General features: G+C 36.2%; 1 protein-coding gene across 1 annotated transcript; it reads left to right on the plus strand.

Annotated features, from left to right (window-relative positions):
• Nucleotides 1-3,130: 3,130 nt before the first annotated feature.
• On the plus strand, nt 3,131-4,922 carry LOC133518085 (uncharacterized). Its single transcript, XM_061851661.1, has 2 exons — nt 3,131-3,945; nt 4,765-4,922. The coding sequence occupies exons 1-2, from the start codon at nt 3,231-3,233 to the stop codon at nt 4,839-4,841; spliced, it is 792 nt and encodes a 263-aa protein (XP_061707645.1). The 5' UTR covers nt 3,131-3,230; the 3' UTR covers nt 4,842-4,922.
• Nucleotides 4,923-24,978: the final 20,056 nt, after the last annotated feature.

The following is a 24,978-nucleotide window of genomic DNA, read 5'->3' on the forward strand; positions in this document are numbered from 1 at the left end:
GTCAATGGAGGAGTTTGTCTCCGCTACTGATTTAAAAGAAGGATCTGGTAAAATTTTAAAAGCTCGCCGCCTTCAGCGCAAGGTCCTTAAAGAAGGTAGCCCTCCATCATGGGTTCCGACCCAATCGGTAGTTGTTACATTCGAAGGACAAAATCTGCCATCCAAGATCTATGCATTCTATACATCACTAAATGTGGAAATATATGTGCTTCCAACTATTCAGTGCAGGAAATGCCTGCGATTTGGCCACATTCAGACACAATGCAGATCAGATGCCCGGTGCTTCAAGTGTGCCAAAAAACATCCAGGTGAAACTTGCAACATTTCTCCGGAACATATTTCATGCCTTTTCTGCACAGGTTGCCACTTCGCCACAGATAAAAACTGCCCAGAATTTGGTAGACAAAAAACGATTAAATTGTTAATGTCAGAACAAAATATTTCTTATCAGGAGGCTGCGGCTCGTACTCCTACCGTTCGTAAAACCTACTCTGATGTAGCAAACACCATGTTCAGCCCCGTAGCTCCAGAAGCCCCCCGTCACTCTCCTTCTACAGACATGGCTCCCTCTGGTTCACAAGCCGTATCAAGTGTACCTCAATCCCGCCGCCAGACTATATACCGCCCCATTCGACCTAGGACGCCCCTTTCCCCCAGTTATGACCGCTTTGCACACCAAAATATAATTTCTACTCCCTCTTCTCAACTGCCAAATGGACACGCTCTTTCACTTCCTCCCATTGATACCGAAACCGTGACCCCTAATGACAACAGTCTATCACTTATGTTAGCTCTAATGCAGAATCACGTCGCCATGCTTAGCGACCTTATACCGAACAACGTTGCCCATCATCTTGCTGCCATCAGAAAAGAACTAGCCTCAGTCAAAGGTCCCTATGGCCAATATTCTACAGTGGAATAGTCGTAGTATTAATAATAAAAAAACTGATTTAATCAAGTTAATCAATGATCACTCCGTGACGGTTGCGGCCGTCTCTGAGACATGGTTGAGACCTGGATCCCGCTTTAAGATCCCAGGGTTTTCGTGCCTCCGAGATGACCGCAATGACGGACGCGCGGGTAGTGCATTATTGATTAATAGGAATCATCCCTTCACACAGATTCATCTCCCCCCCCACTCCCATGAAATTAACGCAGTCGCCGCTAACGTTATGGGATTAAATATTATATCTGTTTACATTCCTCATCCAAATTTAAACTTAATACCTGATCTCTCTACTCTCTTTTTTTCTGTTCCTCATCCCCTCCTGATCTTAGGAGATTTTAACTGCCATAACACCTCTTGGGGTTCAGCATACAGTGATATTTTCTCCTCATTTCTCATTGACCTGTTCGACGATATCAACGTATCAATAATTAATGATGGTACTCCCACTCACCGAGTATACCCTGGCCAGAACCCCAAGTCGGTCTTAGATCTGTCTGCTTGCTCTCCTAACCTTTCTAGTCTGCTTTCCTATCAGGTTCTAAATCAATCTTTCGGAAGTGATCACTTTCCTATAGTAATTTCCAAACCATCTTCAGTGTCTCCTCTTTCATCTCCGGAACCTCTTTTAAAACATAGGCTTGATAAGGCCGATTGGCCCAATTACTCATCTCAAGTTGAGGAAAAATTAAAAGAACTAGATAGTATAATAAGTCCTCTTGAATGTTACTCCTTGTTTAAATCTATAATACTTGAAGCAGCAGATAATCATATCCCAAAGAAAAAATTACCTGCCTCTAAGATACTGTCCCCTCCATGGTGGAATTCGGACTGCACTGCAGCAGTTAAAGAGAGAGATGATGCAGAACGGAGATATAATGAGACAGGCCTCACTACAGATTTTACTGCTTTCAAAAAAATCTGTGCCCAAACCAAACGCCTCCTTAACAAAACAAAAAAGAAGGGATGGAAGGGATTTTGTGAAAATCTTAATCCCAGAACCCCATCATCACTGGTTTGGAGAAATATAAAGAAATTCCGAGGATCTTTTAAATCCGATCCCTCATCGTCTTGCCATCCTTCCATCTGGTTGGAAGAATTTGCAAGCAAATTGGCCCCACCATCTGTCCCAGAAGAGTGCTGTCTAAACCCAGTTTGCGTTTCGCACTTAGTTCCATTTGACAACCCCTTTTCTATCTCAGAACTTGACATGGTTTTAACTGGTCTCCGCAACAGCTCACCCGGAGAAGATGGCATTCCATATTCCTTCATTCAAAAACTGAGCCCTCCTTCCAAAGACCGCCTTCTAAAACTGTTCAATTTGTTTTTCATGTCTGGCGAGGTCCCAGAGGATTGGAGGACTCAAGTTGTAATTCCAATCTTGAAGCCAGGCAAAGATTCCCGCCAAGCTTCTTCCTATCGGCCCATCGCATTATCTGCAACTATGGGAAAGATTTTTGAACACTTGGTGAAGAACAGATTGGAATGGTTGGTGGAGAATAAAGGAATCCTAGCTAATACCCAATTTGGATTCCGCAAGGGAAGAAGCACCTTGGACAGCTTAACCATTTTAACTTCAGATATTAGACTGGCCCTCTCTAAGAAGCAGCAACTCGTTGGATGCTTCCTAGATATCTCATCGGCATATGACAATGTGCAACTCCCTCTGCTCAGAGCAAAACTGCTACAGCTGAGCATACCTGCGAGAATTGTACAAATTATCTGCAAGCTGTTCATGGGAAGAACCATCAAAATCAGAACTGGGAATACCTTCCACCCACCTTTAACTGTATGGCAAGGCCTTCCCCAGGGCTCCGTCCTCAGTCCTCTTCTATATAATCTTTATACATTTGATGTTGAGCAATCTGTCCTCCCCTTCTGCAACATTCTGCAATATGCCGATGACTTGGTGGTTTATACCACAGCCCACAATATAGATGATGCATCTACAAGATTGAATGAGGCATTAGTGTACCTCAAAGACTGGTTGGATGAACATGGCCTTTCACTTTCACCCTCCAAAAGCTGCACAGTCACTTTTACACGCAGCCACTCCATTCCTAATGTTGTTCTCTACTATGAGGACCAGATTATTCCCAACAGCAGAAGTGTAAAATTCCTGGGTGTTATATTTGACTCCAAAATGACAGGTGTTCCTCATTTAAATCATGTTGTTGACAAATGTGAAAATGGCATTAATGTGCTCCGATCCCTGTCTGGGGTCTGGTGGGGCGCTCATCCCTACTGCCAAAAACTTGTCTATAATGCCATAATTCGTAGCCAAATGGATTATGGTTCATTTGTCCTAGAACCTTGCAATAAAGTAGCTCTCAAGAAGTTAGACGCTATCCAAGCCAAATGTCTTCGGATCATTCTTGGAGCCATGAGATCCTCACCAAAGAATGCCATGCAGGTTGAGTGTGTGGAAGCTCCCCTTTTTCTCCGTAGGCAACTCCTTGCAGACCGATATGTTTTGAGGGCTTGTTCGATATCCAATCACCCCCTCATTCCTCGCTTACAGGCTCTCTCATCTGTGGTATCTGTAAATGCATATTGGACCCATAAACAAACACCAAGATTCATTACCAGCTTCAGAAAAATTGAAAACCTCCCATCCTCACTTTATAACACAGAGAAAAACCCAATATTTGAATTTGAATATAATTATTTAACTTACTGCCCCAGTGTAATTTTAGATTTTAACATCAACAAAAATGATCCAGGAGCTAATATTAAATTAAACAAAGAATTGGAAAAATGGCAAGATTTCTTACCAATCTTCACTGATGCTTCAAAATTGAACCCCAATAGCTGTGTAGGAGCAGCAGTTTGGATCCCTAGATACCACATCCTCTTATCATACAAATGTCCCTCACAGTCCTCCGTCTTCACTGGGGAATCAATTGCCTTAATGGAAGCAGTGGCATATGTTGAGTCTCACAAAATTCCCAAAGTTATCATCTTCTCTGATGCCAAAAGCTGCCTCCAAGCCGTATCAGGTAACCAGCTCAAAATGAAAATGATTTCCCCTTTCATCCTGAAACTTAAACAACTACTGTACAGATGTGAAGAAATAGGTTTACAAGTAACATTAGTCTGGATTCCGGGTCACTGTGGGATCGACGGCAATGAGAACGCCGACATGTGGGCTAAGCAGGCCACCCTTAATGGATCGGAGACTCACAACATGGTTCTAGCGTCTGACTTAATGATTAAAGCTCGCCGTGACTCGAGGGACGATTGGCAAGAATTGTGGGATTCTTCTAGACGCCATGTTGGAAAACATTATGGAATCATACAACCAATTATACCTCATAAACCGTGGTTCTTCCGTTTTCGTTCTGCTAGTAAATGGGCCACGTCTACACTCTGCCGTCTCCGATTGGGTCATGTCTGTACTCCTGTATTCCTCGCAAAAATTAGGGTGCGGGACAGCTCTTTATGCGAGTGCGGTCTTGACGAAGGAACTTCGGATCACATTTTCTTTTCTTGCAATAGACTTAACCGCTCGTTATATGATGTATTACCGAATAATATCCCGCGGCCTATCAATTTTCAAACGCTTCTAGTTCTCATGGATCCTCCCATCACTGGAATTCTTCTTAAACACATACAAGAAAATAATATAAAACTTTAACGGCTCTACATTTTCTAGTAAAATCACCTTATCTTATGTCTATTGTCCATTTCTTATCTCTCCTTATGTTGGTATGCCTTCTAATTGTCAAAACTGTTACCTTTCCCGCTCTTTTTCTAATAAACTGTACATGTCCTGTGTTGTCTGTGATGTCCTTAACAATAAATGTTTTTTGTTTTAGGTACCTACCATAAGTCCTTTTACCAAACCAAAATTTATCATACACTGAACATGCTTATCGTGCGTGGTACGTCTTAAAACGTCGTCATTGGCAAAATCCCTCCTGCCAAAACACAAGAGGGGAAAGCCAGGGAAAAAAAAAAAAAAAAAAAAAAAATTTATGAACCCATTTATGAGTCGAACATGTTTGTTCACAGTCTACGGACGTCATTGTGGCATATTTAATCGTTGACATTGGTATAAAAAGAGAGTTCCTCTCTGTTGTATGAAACAAGGTTATGTATTTGAAATGACGGGCGTTTTTCCGACCCTTGTTAACAGACTAGCACTTCTACTTTTTGAAAAAATAGATAGATAAGCTAGCTTTCTACCGGATGGGACCATATTTTTATTTATAGAACGTCGACCCAATAGAAGCGCGTTTTCCCGTGGCTTACACGTCAATATTTCACGTCATACCGCCTTGACATTGATAAAATATGCCATAATTCACTAGAATGTGTTTCGAATAAACATGTTCGAGATTGATTTCAAACATGCCGGTGATAAACTAAATTACCTACTAAAGTACCTACTACCTAAGTACCTATAGTAACCCCGTGAGCTGTAGACCTCACTTGCCCTCATGTCTCCTCTAGTTTTTTATTTTTATAAAAACTCCATCGACAAAAAAAACACCTTCTTCTTCTTCCTCGCTTTGTCCCGACATTTGTGCCATGGCTCATGGAAGCCTGGGGTCCGTTTGGCAACTAATCCCTAGAATTTGCTTAGGCTCTAAATGAAATCATAAATTATCATAGAACCTGCTCACTAAATTTCACGAGTATTAATTGAGAAATGCGACCTGTAGAGGACATGAAAGCAGTTTTACTCTCGCTCGGTAAAAAAAACACGAGCTGAAACGGATATTTCCACTCTCACTTGGTTAAAAAGCATAGGCTTTCAGTTATTATTCCTAATGTAAAAAAAATAATTATTAGTAAAAATGTTGATAAAATAAATTTAATAATTACCTTACTTAAATGTACAAGTTGTTCTTTATTATAATAAAACGATGTTTCACATTAATTATTAATTTTAGATTAATATCTTTTAATTATAATTACGAAATCCTAATCATGAAATGTTTGAATTTTATTAAAAGCATGTACTTATTACAGGTACTTTTTTTAATAACTAGTCCTTCTAATGAAAAGTAAAGACGCTGCCTCTGACGTCATCGTAATTACTTCGCCTTAAAAACCGTCCTCATTTATTTGCTGACTTGGCAACCTTTTTAAACGAACGAGAGAGGGTGACATTAAAGTGTTTTTACGGGACCTCATGGCGGCTAAAAAAACACATGTCCTCTGTAATTAGACGTAAACGTCCTACCGACGACTGCGCCAGTTTACAAAAACACATTTGCGTCGATCACAGATAATAAATTAATTGATATCGACAAAATATTATTATTATTCATGAATGCACAGGCAGCTTATAGCTGATATATGCACATCAATGTCCTGTATTTGTGTTTTTTCCATTTATAAATTGTTTGTCGAGTCTGTTTTTAAAAGAGTTGACAGAGGGTGCACTGATATTTAAATAGTTGGATATTATTGGTTTAATTTTAATTTTCAAATTTAGTTTTATCAGTACATGCTTATATTATAATTTTGACATACTTAAAAAAAATTTTATGTTAATTTTAAATTTGTAATGATTAAATGTGAATTTTTAATTTTTGAATTTTAATAATTTGATGTATATTTTGTTATTGTTTTAATATTTAACTTATTTGACTTGATGTGTGTTATTCTATGAATTTATGATTAATTATTTATTATTAAATTCTATTTATAATTTGTTGTGTATATGGTTTATGTGTCGACAATGAACGTTTACATTACAATATTGTACTTTCAACATGATGAAAGAGATGTTATACGATATGATGGATATACGATATTTTAATCCTGTATGTTATATTTACAAAGAAACTACGTCAGTCATGTATTCTTGTTTAATAATATCATACCGGTATGGTTTATAAATAGCACAAACACAAAGTTCACCGTGCGGTCACGGTGAATAAAATATGACACAACACTCCATTGTGTACCTAAATTCGTTATGACGCCCACGGCCACAGAAATATGAACTGTGGCTCTCAATTTTCTGAATATTATATTCAGTTTCGCTGTTATGACATTTATATTAATTATAAGACACAATGTAATTTAGATAATATATATTTACAAGTACAATAATATAACCTTATAAACAATTAATAATGTAAACTAAAACTAAAATATGACTAAATTAAATCTAAAACTAAAATAAATCTAAAAATGGCCCCTGCGGCATAGTACCGAAGACGCTGGCAGCATTTCCTTGCTGGATCGTTAGACTGATAATTAATTATTAGTTATATTCAGCAGATCCTTGGGAGTCCATTCGAACGTACATTTCAATATTTTATATCATATCAGGTTTTTTTTTTTTAATTTTACGGGTATGTTTTGCTTGTAATTATTTGTACATGTATTGGCGGGCGGGAGGGACACCGGAGGCCTATCCAGATACTTATTTCATGTTTTGAAACAGTTAGCTTGGAAGGTTAGCATGTTAATAGTGACATTTCTTGTTGAAAAAATATCATTGTTGACAGCTGTTGACAGATAATATCCATTATCCATAACCGTTTTATAACAAGATTCTTATAAAATTTAAATCGGTTTTGGACGAGTGATAACTTGATGACATTATTTCAATATCGAAATATCGTTTTGATTCAACTTCAAGGACATCTACTGTAAGAAAACTAAACTATTTTCAGTGAACTATCGTCTCAAATCGTATTATGTATAATTAGTAACTAAGTGCTCGGTTGCTCTGGGATATTAGCCGACCATTCTACCAGCTAAGCTACTTTGGCTACAACTATTATAGCTCGGATGGTAGGCTAACCCATTCGCCTACTTTACTTTCGTTTCTCTTAATTTGTGATGGTATTACAAATAATGGCTATTTGCTAAAAAAACTACGCTCGTGAAACGTTCAAACTAAGGAGTACGGAATACAGAAAAGGATTATTTTTACATACGAACTTTTATTTCTAATATTTACGGGGATAAGAAAATCAAAACTTACTTTCCTGCGCTTTGAGAGTTTTCGAGGTATTTTAATTCATTAAATTTATTTTACTATACAAGAAAAAACTGTTTGCAGTATACAGGCCGGTATCTAAAACAAATTGCTAGCAAGCCAACGTTAAATTGAATTCAAAGTAACAATCTATTGAAAAAAGGAATATCGGAACGTTGAAAGAATTTTCATAATATAATGAAGTATTTTCAAGACTTTCAATAAACTTTGAAACTTTTTCTCCTCATAATGTTAGGGTACAGGAACTTCCAGTCAATTATGTAAATTTTGGTTGAAAAAGCTCAAGAAATAGCTTCAGATTTTTAACCACCAATGAAAATACAAAAGGCCGATTTATTTACATCATTTAACAGGTTAATTTGAACGTATACTTACATTAGAATGATATCTAAATAATGTCATTTTATCGTGCGTCTAGGTGCGATATGAATCGGATATGTTTTTGTCGAAACGTCACTTTTAGACCTACCTAATATTTGACGTATCTTAAAGTTTAAATCAGGCCGATAATGTGCCGATTTATTTACATCCCTTTACAGGCTAATTCGAACGTACACTTACATCAGAATGATATCTAAATGATGTAATTTAGTTATCATGTGTCTGATTCGCGACAAAACATTTACAGAAAGTACGAGCGAAATGCACAAAGACTAAATGACATTGTGATATCATTCTGATGTCAGTGTACGTTCGAATTGGGCTGTAAATTATGCATTACAGAGTAACTAGTACATAATTTGATTAGATTTTTCTCGAATCTTATTTTTAATTTCAGTAGCAAAAGGTTAAATAGGTATATTGACATACCTATAATTTTGGGGGATATAGGGGAAAATACTCGATTGATTAAATACATAATCCTTCTTCCTCGCGCTGTCCCGGCACATTGCCACGGCTCATGGGAGCTTGGGGTCCGCTTGACAACTAATCCCAAGATTTGGCAGAAGCGCTAGTTTTTACGAAAGCGACTGCCATCTGACCTTCCAACCCAGAGGGTAAACTAGGCCTGGTTGGGATTAGTCCGGTTTCCTCACGATGTTTTCCTTCACCGAAAAGCGACTGGCAAATATCAGATTTCGTACATAAGTTCCGAAAAACTCATTGATACGAGCCGGGATTGAACCCGCGACCTCCGGATTGCAAGTCGCACGCTCTTACCGCTAGGCCACCAGCACTTTATTGATTAATGAAAATAATTTTGACCCACAATATCGATAGGTTTTGGAAGATAATTTATTTACCTTATTATGTATTGATTAATTTTTTTTTTCCTATTTTTACTGTTAAATATTTATTCTAAAACTTATTAAATAAAAAAATACAATCATTAAAATACTTAAGGACTAACAAATAAACTTAACTGTAAATAAAACTAAACCTAAACTAACCTCTAAAAAAAAAAAAACTAGTCAAACAACCCACCCCGCGTCGCTCCCAACGCAAAGGTGCCCATCACGCTTGCTGCGTTTCCGCGTTGAACCGCGATGGACAACCTTTGCGCTAGGAACGACCCGGAGCGGGGGTCGAGACCCCTTTCCTGCAAGCGCCGCCCCAGTTCCCCAAGAAAAGATTTCGCCTCCGCGTGATTAAATACATAATACAATGGAAGGTATTCAATAGCTTGAATGCAGCCAGCCAAGCACTATCCGCTCCTAGCTTTTGACATCAATAGGTACAAGTAGTTTGCATCTCGGAGGTCATGATTCTAAGTCGACACATCGTTAGCGCGTTCTATCTCGGTGGTGGCGCCATCTCTTGACAAATTCGTGTACTACAGAACTATATTTCATCTAAGTTTGGGGAACCCCCCAAAAATTTTTTTTTCTATTTTTGCGTAAAAATCTTAATGCGGTTCATAGAATACATCTACTTACCAAGTTTGAACAGTATAGCTCTTATAGTTTCGGAAAAAAGTGACTGTGACATAAACGGACAGACAGACGGACATGACGAATCTATAAGGGTTCCGTTTTTTGCCATTTGGCTACGGAACCCTAATAAAGCTCCACTCCGTCACATTTTTGGGGACAAAAACCAAACAACGAAAAGAATTTTGACCCTCGTACTTGTATTTTTTATCTGTTTACTTCCAGAAATTATATTTACATTTACGAATGAATAAAGAAGAAAATGTTTATCAACATCCAATCAAATATACTCGTACACACTATTAAAATTAGGGCCGCGTTGTATTACCAGGACATCGATTCTAGTTTAAGAATTTCTACGGGTTCGGACTGGTTTTGAAACGATCTTGATGATCGTCTTGACCAATCAGCATGAGCGATCATCAAGGTCCTGCCGAAATAAGATCGAAACAGTAACATTATTTAAATTGGAATAGAGCTCTTATATTCTTTGACTTAAAGATGATGTATAGGGTTATCAAAAGCTTTTTGAATAGAAGAATTATGAAAAATTACTTTCAGCTTTTTACGGGAAACCTATTTAGGGTTCCGTAGTCAACTAGGACATACTTTGTAATAATATATATTTGGCCAGTACTGTAGTAGGAATTATATAATAACTACTTAGTCGTTGTACAAGGTAACAAAGTCAATTCAGTACAAAAAAAAACAATACTTTTAAAAACAATAATCTTGTGAGGAAGAAGTAGTGGGTGACAGAAATGTTGACTACCAAAAATTATGAAAGATGGGCAAACAGATCGTCATAATCTTCAAAACAATCTGCTGGCACAAACATGCACATGATATACAGTCAGCATCAATAGAATCGGATCGGAATCGAATCGGATGAAACAACGCGCCAAAATTATTTGGCACGCTATAATTTGATACTAATCTAACATGGATCTGACATCATACCGATATGAGATGGTTCCAATCTCCTTTTGATAACAGAAGTAGCTGCGATTTGGGCAATCAATGTCACTTTGACTCGGATATCAGCCTGATATCTAACAGGTATCTGACAAAAGGATCTGCTGCATTATGCTTCAACCAAAGACGTCACTTTTAACACTGACAGATCAGAATAATATCAATATCAAATTCAACACCGATCTCTATTTGTATCTGAAGTATCTCTAGTTGTAAAAGTATTCCAATATTATCATAATTTTGAATTGTCACCTAACTTAAACATTTATGAGAAGGGTCAGCTCATTCGAATAATGAGAAGTGGGTCTGATTGGGTTGTTCTCAAATTATATGACTGCGGTCAGCCTCAACACCGTCAAGCTGTTCGTACATGTATGATTAGATGGAGTTTAGACGCAGGCACAGATCTGGAGAATAACGCAATTCAGCTCGCAAGATTTGACCCAATATTTGTATTTTTATTTGTATTTATTTATTTGCTGAATATGGGTTTACAAAGGTGTACAATAATATATTTTAGTCCAACCATACTCTGCTTAGTGTAGCATGCAAATTTGAGGTAGGTATAGTCGCACTATAACATAAAATAACATGAAAATATTAAAAATAACATGTCAGATTAATTATTAACATTAGAAAAATCATGCAGCGATTTATTACAATTTCAAATTTCTATAACTGTTCAATTTCATCATCAAAGTATTCATGTATGGAATAAAAACACATGTCACAAAGCCATAAAAATATTTTTTTTTTAAACTTGTTGATTGGAAGGTCTATTATGTCAGCTGGCAACCTGTTAAATATTTTTATGCACATATAAAACGAACTTCTAGCTGTTTGTTTGAGACAAGTTTTTGGACAAATACGAACATTCCAAGTTAAATCAAATCTTGTAAAATGAGAGGCAACCCTAAACATCGTATTGGCATAATACCAAGAATATTTGGGCAATGCCTTTCATCTTATTAATAGATTAATGACTCGTTGTTTCCTCCTGTTTGACTTGGGCGCCATAATCCGCTGCGATTGTATTTCAACTCCATTTGATCAATGGTTTAAACGACCTATATGCCTTAGAACCAAATAGTAGTAAGTCCTGTTACTTTAACTTGCAGATTTGACGTTTTGGAACTGGAGTGCTATATGGCAAGGTCGCGAGTTTCATGGGAATAAACAACGCAAAAAATATTGCAAAAATTGTAAACATATGGTACAGAAACAGTCAGGTCAGGTGGTCAGGTGTGGTACAGTGGTGGTCTTGGTTAATCTTTGTACACCACAGGGTTTTTCACCACAACTGCTCATAAAGAATCTTATAATTCGTAAAAAATATATTAGTTAGTTGCTTTCAGTGGTCCGCATCACCCCATACGCCTTCGATCGCTATTTCATATTAGTTTTTCTGGCAAAAACTGTTCCAGGCACAACTTTTTCAGACGAGTTCCTAGTTACTATAATAAACATCTATTCAAAATTCTTTGGCTAGTCTAAAAAATATAGTTAAAAGTAAGTTGTTTAGTACCTAAGTCGGCAAGTAGTCACAAAGTCGGCATTGTATATATTATGTTATAGATTTAATGATATATTTTAAATGGTATTTTTTAATATGTGTAGTTACACTGTTGTCTTAGGTTTAGTACCTGTAAAAATAGTTGTAAGTGTGGGAAATAAAATAAAATAAGTACAAATATCAGTTATTTTTCAGTCTGATATAAATATGCATTAGCTATAATTTCATTTATTTCAGTTAACATAATTTATAATTATGAACCTCCAGGTCTTTTTGTTGTATTTTCCGTTTGATTGCGATACATCTTTTGTATTGCATTTTCGATATGTTTATATGACTGTTTGCTTTCTAAATAAATAAATAAAAAATTATCAGAAAGTTACATTGACTTTTAAATGATGATTTTGGAATTAGGTATTTGTAATGTTTTACACATAGTATTCTACGCGTCTACCAAAGTGTGTGATAAAAAAATGTGTTTTACACGGTAACTCAGTTTTTTTAGCCCTCGTGGTTTGTAACCTTCTCAACGCTGCAGATCTCGGTCTCGGTCTTTTGGAACCACTCTTCACGCTCGTGGTTCAATTTCAGATTCTTTCGCTTGCTCTGATATCAATATAAGCACAAGGAGTTCGTCCCTTCAAAAAAAAGGAAATAAATCTTTAATCTCAGAGGGTGTCACTCTAAAGGCTATTTCGGACTATGTTAGTAATTTAGTCCAGTGGCAAGTATTTGTGACTTTGCATAGCTAAAGGGTCCTTATGCTCCATGTGTAGCATAGACCCTTTAGGCATTCAAAGTCACAAATACTCGCCACGCGACTAAATTACTAACGTTGTACGAACTAGCCTTAAAAGTATCAAGTTTGTATTTAACCAGATATATTGACATTACTTACACCGCGTCCCAATAGCCCAACAAGCGTTATAGTCACTTTGTTATATTGATAAAACAGCTTAAACGCCAGTCTTCCTCTTCTTCATTCCGTCATTTTGTTCTAGACATTGCCGCCGTCAGTAGGCGGTGCCATATGATCGATGAGCTGTGGGACTCTGTGCAACTAATGGACTGACACCCAAGAAATCGCCATCAGATATAATGGAGCGGCCAAGGTGTTCATAAATATCTGAACACGTCTCTATTGTCAAGGCGCTAAAGTGCGTGTTCAGTTATTTTTAAGCACCTCTGCCGTTTCGATATATCTGATGGCGACTGTACTAGAGCCAGATTATGATTAACCAATTCTGGTTCTGGTTTTATATTGTTTTAATAAGACTACTAAAGCGGCCCTCTGATCACCAGTTCGCCGGACGATATCGGCCTGTCAGTTATTCGCACAAGCTGACAATCACGAAAAACTGACAGGCCGATATCGTCCGGCGAACTGGTAATCAGTGGGCCCCTTAATACTCGTAGGTTATCTCAGAAACCAAACATACAAACAAGACTTCGCCATCTTTAAGTTTGAAAATAAGTAATCTGTAAACGTAACGGCATTAATGCTGTAGGTACCTGTAACAATAGAAAAAAAAATTTTTAAAAGAATGATTACATTGCAAAAATATTAAATACCATCATTAGAGAGATAGATAGATACAATACTCTGTATTGGCACACCTCACAAGGATAGGTACCCAACTGTCCGGTTACGATTTGATTTATATTTATATATGTTATAGAGTAGTCTAAAATAACGGACACGTATTTTTTTTTAGCTGCCCAAACTATTGGGAGAAATTGTCCTCCAAAGTACTAAAAAGTTACTAAATCTTCTAACTCCTATAGAAAGTAATGCTTAAGCAACTTGCTAGTCAATGGCTTGTTTGAGTATATGTTTGAGGACGGGAAAAAATAATGTACACGTGTTTTGTTATATCGGCTAAAACTCATTTTTTCCTAAAAAAACACCCGTCTTTATGTGTAACTTTAGAGATAAGATATTATAAAACTTCGAATGTCGATTTTTTTAGGAAAAAATGAGTTTTAGCCGATATAACAAAACACGGGTTCATTATTTTTTGCTGCTTTCAAACATACTCAAACCAGCCATTAACTAGCAAGTTGCTTGAGCATCACTTTCTCTAGGAGTTATAAGATTTACCTAGTAACTTTTTAGTACTTTGGAGGACAATTTCTCCCAATAGGTTGAGTTTGGGCAGCTAAAAAAAATACGTGTCCGTTATTTTAGACTACTCTATAACATATATAAATATAAATCAAATCGGAACCGGACAGTTGGGTACCTTTCCTTGTCAGTAAAAAAAAAAAACAAAAAAAAAACAATTAATTAAATGTAGAGGCAGACAACAAAAACGAAAATTTTCTGGATGCTGCCTTCCCTATTCTACACGGTTAAAAGCCATTTGGGTATCCCAAAACTAATCAGGTTCTTGAAGGCTTTTACTTAAGCAGTATCTAGTAAGGTCATCAGGTCACGGTTAGTTATAAATAGTCCACTTAATTTTAATACGTCATTTTAAACATGTGGTGTTAAAGGGCTCGCCCCATTGACTACTTCCCACAGACACCATATCGTGTAGCGTTGAAAGCCCAAGGGTCATAATTATTCATATTCATATTATTCATAAAACATTACAAAAATGAATAATACTCTTTTAGGTTTCCGTAGCCAAATGGCAAAAAAACGGAACCCTTATAGATTCCCCATGTCCGTCTGTCTGTCCGATTATGTCACAGCCACTGTTTTATAATAAAGATACTGGCCCAAAAGGGCACTATTCTGCTGCATTTTACACGATTTTACTATAAATATTGTAAGCCTGCACGAAACTTAAGTCCGCAGTTGCCTCATAAGGCCCATATACACAACAATGTACACTTCATTTCGATCGAATTTAAACTTTACATAAAACAAATCGATTTTTCTTTCGTAAATTTTGCGAACAAAGTTACTGTTCAGCAGAATGGACCATATTATGCGAGTATACAATTTGTAACAAAAATAGGGGGGTTCCGTTTTTTAAGGGCATATTCATTATCGTATTCCGATTTTAAAAAGTAGACAAAAAAAATTAGGCGTTAAAAAGTTTTCTTCTAATATATCCTAATCAGAACACGATACCAAATATGCCTTTAAGAGGAAAGAAGACGGCCGATTCTCCATACAAATGGATTCCCCATTTCCCTCTCTGGATATTAATATTTTTAAATAATTTGATGTATATTGACCATGGCAGAGCTATGCATCTACGTTTGTGTTTTTTCGATTTCTGTATTATTATAAAAATTAGTAGCGAAAAACCGAATAAATACAAAATTTATTTTCAATAATAATATACATAATGTATATATACAGATGATTACTATAACTAGCTTATATCTAAAATAGGCCGTCGAGGCATTGTACCAAGGATGCTGGCGGCATTTCCTCGTTGTATAGCAATACTGATACGTTGTGCGAGGAAGCCGCCAGCTCTTCGGTCACCAGTTACGTCAACCAGACGTTTCGCGATTTCTCCAAAAAACTTGTGCGCACTGGGACCCCAAGGACCTTGGAGTTTCAATGTCAAATGGTACAAAATGGCACTCTCTACCGAGGCTCTTATATTTATTACGTATAAAAATTTCGGCTTTCCGCCGCTGCACCCGCTATTACATTAGTCCGTTGGAGGTGGGAATACAAAATTTTAAATGCTTCTAACTCCTATAACAATTTTAAAAAAATCAAACGTAGGGGCACAGCTGTGGTTGATGTACAACAAATTGTGTATTTTTACAATTATGTTTTCAATAATATTAATATCCAGAGAGGAAAATGAGGACTACGTTTGTATGAAAAGATGATTTCGCGCGTGTCCTCCGCTTTTGTCTTAAACGGATCCCCTCTATTTTTGTTACACCTAGCCACCATTTCGTACGGTGGTTTGTTGCAAGGATAAATAATGATTATAGCACTTGTTTTATACGGTCCATCTACTACGTAAGTCTGTGGCTCGACCACGACCCAGCGGCGCTAATTAACCGGCCCAGTTAAAAACACCGTTTGAAGTTTACACGTTGTTAACGGCACACTAACCGGCGCGTGATTCATTGCGGCTTATATTTAGCGACGTTTTATTGCAAATCGTAACAACACGTAGTCTTACACCAAATCAGTATGTATCATCAGCCGCAAAAGTTCATGGTGACTTTATCAATGAGTTCATTCATAATTTCTCCACGCATTTTGGCAGCTCACTGTACATGTGTAACTACGAGTACATACGTACCTTACTATAGAGTTATGGGTACCAGATATATTTGAACCAAAGAATGTTTAAGGTACTACGCCCATAATATTGATACAATTAAAATTTTAACCTAGTGTCAATCATATCATAAAATTGTCTTAATCTAATTACATAATTAATAAATGAATGTCACTATTCAATCTGAAAAATTGCAGTCAATAGGTTAAAATAACTATAAAGTACATACGGCCATAAATAATATAATATCTAAAGTGGGTGTTTTTTTAAATAAACACAGAAAACCTTACAAATCTGGACATTCTAGGTACTCTATTAAAAAAGATGTCCCAAAATTTCCGTTCCATTACGTCAAATATTTGGGTCATGTTTTGCATGAGAATTAAATATGCCAGTGATTCTGAATTGAAAGAAACCAAAAACACCAGTATCTATGGCTGATTATCACGTCTCAGTCTTCAATTTTTTTTTAAAGCTCAAGTACATTCAGTTTTGTTTCCTAAAAATGTCCCTCGTAAAATAATAAAGCGATGACTCAATGATTGACCTAAATAGAAAGAAACAATAGAAAGAAATAAACATTCTGAAGCTTAGTATTAAAAATATTTTTCAACACACTTGCTCAAAACGACGTTTTTATTACACCGATTTTTGGCTCATAATCCTAGATATTAAACGCGCGTGCTTTTTCAGTATATTATAACACTCGTGCTTTGTCATTATATTATCCGACTGAGTTAAGAAGGTAACTGATTGCTAATAATATGCATGGAAACAGAGCCTTCTTAATTTGGTCGAGTAATACATTTTATTTTAAACAACTATTAGGTGTTTCAAATGTTAGTTCAAAGAGGTTTTATCACACCAAACATAATTATTATAGATTAAATTATCTCGTAAATTTCGTTAATGAATAAACATAACGTTTTATCGATTTGATCTCCATCCGTCGAATAGAAATACGAAAATATTAGCTTTTTTACATATTTGAATTGGCTGTTTGACGATTTCGTTCGCGCCTGTGCCTTGCGCGCGCATGGAATCATGCGTAAAAAAAAATAACGCGCCTGCCATTTTCCGTATTTGTCACAAAGTTTAAATAGTTCTGCATGTTTTTAGTATTGACGAAAATATCATTTTCAAGGATTGAAAATGAAGAACACATTAAATTGACGCTGCCATTAATATGAATAGGGGCAAGAGCCGTGAACACACAGATAGGGCACAGCACAGCGGATGCCATTCCAGATCTAGAGCAGAGCCCAACTGGGGAAGTACCTCCACCTTACAGAAAACCGCACAGCCAAATAACACTAGACCCTACTCATAGTGTTGTGTTCCTGCCGGTAAGTAAGCTTGCCAGAGCTCAACGAGGGGGGGAGGGGGTTAGGGTCTGCAAAGCGCATATAACTCCTTTGGAGTTGCAGGCGTAAATAGGCTACGGAGACTGCTTACCATCAGGCGGGCCGTATGCTTGTTTGCCACCGACGTAGTATGTATATATATATATATATATATATATATATATATATATATATATATATAATAATAATATTAAAAAAAGATAGCCTTTTACCATCAAAATCGGGTGAAAAATAATTAGCCGCACATGAAACTTTTATTCAATGAAAAATCAGCAAAAACGCCTAGTTTTCCTTGGAAAACGTGTTGGTAGCTTACTTCAATGAACTGACGAATAAGTGCCTACAAGCCCAGCACGCTTTGGTGCAATTATTCGATGTTAAAACTGTAAGCCACCATTTTGAAAATTGTACTTTTACTGTTTTGACAAAAAATAAGAATTTATATGTTTTGTTTTTTCCTCGCAAGTGTGTTGAAGAACGTCGTATGAAACGCGTGTGCATTGGTCATTACCCACATCAGCTTTCTTATTGCGCGCTCGCTTACAGCTCGCACGCACAATATCGCCTCATGTGTAATGACCAACTTAGCACACTTGTATCATAATGTACTATTTCGTACTAGACACTTTAAGTCCAGAAAATAAGGAAATTATTAATTTGATATTTCAATAATTTACACAACAGCTAAAGTTATATAACTTTGCTCAACTTCTCAGTTGCCGATTATCCGTTGAAGCAGTGACAACTAATCTCCAAGTGTCAAACCTTCATGTCGGCTTTTGATGGCACAACTATATTTAAGACAACAATAAGTTTCTATTTACGTGTGTGTTATGCCTGTAATCCGGAAGATTAGGAGTTGGTCTTTTGTAAACGTTTTGAGCGGAAGTAGGGGGTCTTTAAAAGGATTGTTAAGTTCGAGAGTAGTATATTTGTGCATGTACCTATTTACATTATGAATTTAAGAATATTTCGACCTGGATAATTTCTGATTATCATCTAGTATTTTAGTGTGTAGTACATTGCTTAGCAACAACTATTTACAACTAGTATTATTTTCTACGGGTTTGGGTAGCAACCCGCGGTGGCTGCTGTGGCTCTTCCTCAACCAACCAACGGAGCGGCAGCTGACGTTCAAATGGCTTAATGACACATCTTCCTTAACCAATTCGCTGACTCAAGGTTTATTAGAATAAGGGAACACTACCTTATTAAACAGTGAGAAATGTCTGCACCCTGGAAGGCTATGCAGTGCATAGAACATATTTAACACCAACATAGCAAACTGCTAAAATGCACAAAATAGTGCAGGGTTAAGCAAACACCAACTAAAACCGGTCACCGTGATGATTTTAGCGGCGATATTATGGCGTGTTCGTGTATAATTTCGGAGCTTAAACTGGGTTTTTAGATAAATAGCAACATTTTGCAGTAGTGCAGATCATAAACTATGTACTAAATAAAGACTCATCATCAAGAATTGGTCCTTTCGTATCTGGTAAACACAATGTGCAATTGTACAGATTTGATAACATTCAAGATCAACTTTTATTTAACTTTATCGCTTAACCTACGGAATGTAAACCGGTTTTTAATTGTATGGAAACACCGATTAATAATCTATTATTAAGCGAAATTTCATACAAATAAAACCGGTTTACATTCCCTAGCTAGACCTCATTGGTATTCACAAATAGCAATTTTCTTATATAAAATGGTCACGAAGACACAAGCGTAGGTTTAGGAATCAGTTCTAGTCCGGTAGGAGCATGAGCTTGACTAATACAGTCCATGTTTACTCCTCGAGGCGCATTCAGATTTCAAAACATAATATTATTTTCATAGATACTAGGTACTCGCAGTGCAGCCTGAGAGGTAATGCCCGCAATAATGATAATAAATGCAAGAAAAATTACCTCGGCCTCACCATTTTTTTTTTTACCTTTGTTTCTTTTTCAATTTTTAGTGGAAAGGACACACGCGTTATTTTGGGCTTTTCAAAAATACTTATGTTTTCTCGGGTCAAAAGAGATCATTTATATCTGACCTAAATTGAACACTGTCCAATTAATTTACTAATGTATAAGATAATTTACAAATATCACAGTTTATTCCACAATCTATAATAATATATATTTAGAAGAATATCAATTAAATGCGTAAAGTATAGCAAAGAGCGTTCAAAATTAAATAAAGGACGGAGAGCCCACGGCAAAATAAGAAACATAATGATAAAGTTTCAAAAGGTTGTACATCCCTGAACTTGTGAGCTAAAATACGTATTATGAATAACAATAAAGGAGCAATATTAATAATAATATATATAATATATTGCGGGCTAGAGTTACCCGACCTTTAACCCCGAGTTTCTGATGATATTATGAGTAAACAATACATACAGCAAACAAAATTATGAAAATCAATCTTGTAAACGCTGTTCTATGTTGAGCTCCGATAATAACCTTTGGTAATAGCCATAATCGGAGTTTTCACACGTTTGCCAAGACATGTCCATCCGGCAGTGTTGATACCAATTTTATATTTAACTTTTATCTTATATATATAAAAATACATTATTGTCACCTATTCAGCATTGTAGATAATTAAATAAAAGGATAAAAAACAGGATTTTCCAGTTACGGATAATCATACTCGTATGTGTCATAAAAAATAATTGTACACAAAGTGGGTAGCACCATGCCTGTTACGTTCTAATAAGTATGTAAGTGCGAAAGTGACAGGCATAGTGACAAGTGATAAAACTCAACCATGCTGCCACTGCAGCACCTAATTCCCCGGGGTTTGATAAGAATAAAAAAATGTGACTAATAAAGTCTGTAGGTTTTTTTAGTCAATCTTAGTATTCTCTTTTTGAGTCAAGCTATAACATCGATTTGGTAAGATTAATTTTACAGGTTTTACAACAGTTCTGAGCTTTCTAGGCCGCCCATATATTTCTGAATAATAATATAATTACTTATAATAAAAGCATTTGGCGTGAAAGGCTCGATTTCGTCTCAATATATAAGCAATCATCCTTCAAATTTTTCATAAGTGATAAAATACCGCGCTCGCATTCCAAATTCCGAATGCCTTGTGCACGACGTTCAGGATATAATAGCGAGCGTTTTAACAAGGACGCTTACAAAATTTTGAAACTTTCCAAGTGGCAAAAAGATCGGAATAAATTCCCGTCTTTGACTGAAAATTATAATTTCATATCCAAAATGAAATCTTTTTTTTTTTTTCACATTCTCCGACAACTTTTAAGAAAGTTTTCCCATCTGTTATGATGGTAAAACTTTCTTAATTTATAGTCATTCATTACCGCTTGTTATGGCAGTTATATTGAATAATTAAATCAGCTGCATGTTTTAACCCATTGTTATCCTCACGTCACGTATATTCCACGACTATTTTTCTGTTAAGCTACTATTGAGAAAACGAATGTCCCCGTCACTAAACAAACACAATTTTACAACTCTTGGTCTGCTATAGTGTCCCACTAGTGATGGCCAAAGGATTGCTACAACTTCTGTTATTGTGCCTTTTTCAGCCAGTTACTGATGGTGTCTAAGTCTTCCCGCCATCGCCGTCTGGGACTCCACTAAACGTGGTGGCTATACTCCTGCATCCGAGTAGTTGGGCTATCTGGATGCATGCGGCCGATGTGACCCGCACAGTCCCACTTCATATGGTTATACGGTGAGTCAATATGCATCAGTTTAGTTTTAGCGTAGTTTAGTGACAGACCTAGGTCTAGGTTATTTGCACAGTATATCAAATAATAATGCTACTGCTGTTTTGACTAAATTGGTGTTGTAGTTTCGGATAGCACGCTGCGTTTAGTTTGTCTATGGAAGTTTCTAAATGGACTATGACCAACTGAATGTAGGTTATAACACAACCAAAGAACTCAAATGATAAAAAACGTAAATACTAAACATGCAAATCGTCGCACCAGTATTGTCCGAACGTAGAATATTCGAGACCTTAATTTGATTTCTGGTCACGTCCGTCGCTGCCTTTTTGAAGCGCTGGAGTGGACCTACGCGTAACCGCTTTATCGCAAGTCATAAGACCTAGACCGTTATTTACGAAAATCTAGGGACTTTACCCAGCACTAAAAACAAAACATTAGGTAAGTTAGATAGAATGAGAAATAAATAAATATAAATAAATAAATATTATAGGACATTATTACACAAATTGACTAAGGCCCACAGTAAGCTCAATAAGGCTTGTGTTGAGGGTACTTAGACAACGATATATATAATATATAAATATTTATATTTACATAGAAAACACCCATGAGTCAGGAACAAATATCCAATGCTCATCACACGAATAAATGCCCTTACCAGGATTTGAACCCGGGACCTACGTCTTCGTAGGCAGGGTCACTACCCACTAGGCCAAACTAGTCGTCGAAATGTTTTAAGAAATAAAGATACTACTAGGAAATATACAATTTTTATTTACAGTAACAATATTGGATATACATAATATCTAAAATAGGCCCTTGAGGCATTGTACCAAGGATGCTGGCGGCGTTTCCTCGTAGTATCGCAATACTAATATGTTCTGCGAGGAAGCCGCCAGCTCTTCGGTCACCGGTTAGTTTAACCTGACGCTTCGCGGTTTCTGCATAAAACTTGTGCCCGCTGGGACCCCATGGACCTAGATTTTCAATGCCAAATGGTACAAAATGGTACTTTCTACCGAGGCTCTTACTACTACTTAGTAATTAAAGTAAAAAAAAAAAAAAAAAAAAACATTTATTCTGGTAAAAAAAAACCCTGATTTTACAATTTTATTTTCTTCTGCCAAACTGTAAGACAGTTTGTTGGCAGAGGGAACTCCCTTAAATACAGATGGGTTAGCTTATTGCCTAGTTAATTAATAAGTAAGTACGGTACATCTTATAGCTTATTGTGGTGGTAATTTAATTTTGTTTAATAGGTACGTTTTCAATTTACATTTAAACATCCTAAATGATTTACATTCCCTTATATCATACGGTATTTCATTATACAATTTGGGGACCAGATACTTTCTACTTCTTTTTCCATAATAATTATTACGGCACGACGGAATCTCCAACATTTTTTTACTTATTGTTCTTGTTAATCTAGGTTAATTGTTATTTACGGCTATATTGCACATTGTGGCTTAAAAAAGTCCGGAAGACAATACTGTACCACTAAGCATAGCAGCCGTAACAGCCAATCAAAAACCAGATAAAAATTGGCGTCGGAATGCGGTAAACAATCGATCAATTTCGGTTTATTTTACCTTTGAAGATATATTGTAAAAATATACATATATTATAACCAATAAGCTATAATAATATGTATATATGCAAATTTTATCAATAATGTACAACTGCGAAAAGTCTGCATTTACATACACTATTATTATGTTCCGCTGTGTCCAATCATCAAATACTTTATTTTTTTATTTATATTTTATTTTGATTACATCCTTTATTTATTTTCTTAGGTTAGAGTTTTGTATAATGTGGGTATAAAAATAAAATATAAAAATACATACGAGGTGGTTATAATCATTTCATAAAAAACTAATTTAATAATAAAATTAAAATATTTAGAAAACCTACGTGTACTACATTTTAATACACATAAAACCAGTTTGTTACTTAGACCGAACAAACCAATAATCCCATTGTGGTCTAACAAGGTCCTTCCCAAATTAGATCCATATTGACATCTGTCTACGGACCTGTCAAATTTTACGCTGCGGGGATTACAGAACTGGAGATTAAACCCCACTTTTGGGATAAAAAAGGACAGTCAAAAAGGGTTAGAGAAATATTTACTTACCCAGGGACTGACCGAAGTGTCCGATAATGTTAAAGTAGACGAATTGCATTTAGGTAGGATTCATTCCTTGTAAATATTGGTAAGTATCGCAATTAAAAAAAGGTCAAAAACTGGCTATTAATAAAAAAATTCTACAATCTAAATAAATATTTTATTTGCATAAATAATTAAAATTATTTTGAAATAGTATTGTTGTTAATGTTTTAGAACTTTTAGTATATTTGACTAGTTTTAAGTTTATTATTGTACGGCCAAAATGAGCAATCTGTTGGACTTTATTTTACCCACAACATCTAAATGTACACAGTTCTGACAATAAAGGAATTGTATCTTTATCTAAATTTATTCTCTTCATGATTTCACTAACAAAGCAAAATTCCTAGAAAATCAACATGCAATCCGTAACATAATAACTAGTAGTTCTGTGAGCTGTAAACCTCGCGTGAAGATTAGAAAATGTAAAAGTGAAAAATACTTAGTTCGTTGAGTCATTATCACAGTGAACTCACAATGGTCTTACTCCGCGTAAGTCCTTTATGCCATATTCCGCATTTTTTAATATTCCCAAAAACTGGATGGACATTTTTTTATTTAATCATAGAATCTGGTCACCAAATATCACGAGAATCGGCTAAGAATTGCAACCAGTAAAGGAGAACATCCGGACATACAAAAGCAAAATGCCAGAGCTAAAACCGAGACCTTCTCTAATAGACACCACAAATGATGTAAGATGTATGTAAGTTTTATATGAAGTCGTGGGCAGAAGCTAGTATGTTTATACACACACACGGTACAAATACCTAGGGACTCTGCACACTAAAACAGTAGGAGGCACTTAGCAAACTAAAGACACTGCTAGGTTTCGTGAAGGAGCTGAGGTGGTTAGAGTAGCACTACCTCACGCAAAATAGGCACAATGTTTGGCGATTTGCGAAAAATGCCCAGCCATACTAACTAACTAACATACACACGGGAATATAGCGAACCTAGTTATTCATTAACTTAATAGCTGATTATGAAAGGGTAATCAACATGATGGAACCCGCAGTGATTAATGGACGTATCGTAATCATCTGTTATCTGTGAGGTGGCGCTCTGTGATTATATTAGACAAATAAATGTTCAATCGTATTTAGATTACCGTCCGACTAAGGTAACAAACAAACTTTATTTCTAACAGAAAGTGAATCTTTGTTCATTATAACGGCTTCAGTCCAGTGGGACTATTTCGCCAGTATCAAGGTGTACGTAAAATTGTACGGTTAGTACAAGACTGTGCACGGTGATT

This window comes from Cydia pomonella, chromosome 5, assembly GCF_033807575.1.
Source record: "Cydia pomonella isolate Wapato2018A chromosome 5, ilCydPomo1, whole genome shotgun sequence".
Lineage (NCBI taxonomy): Eukaryota > Metazoa > Arthropoda > Insecta > Lepidoptera > Tortricidae > Cydia > Cydia pomonella.

Bases quoted from the DNA above. Each gene is read 5' to 3' on its own strand.
- LOC133518085 (XM_061851661.1), top strand. From the start codon at position 3,231: ATGGATTATGGTTCATTTGTCCTAGAACCTTGCAATAAAGTAGCTCTC. The intron at 3,946-4,764 runs GTAACCAGCTCA...TTTTTGTTTTAG, and splicing joins CTGCCTCCAAGCCGTATCAG to GTACCTACCATAAGTCCTTT.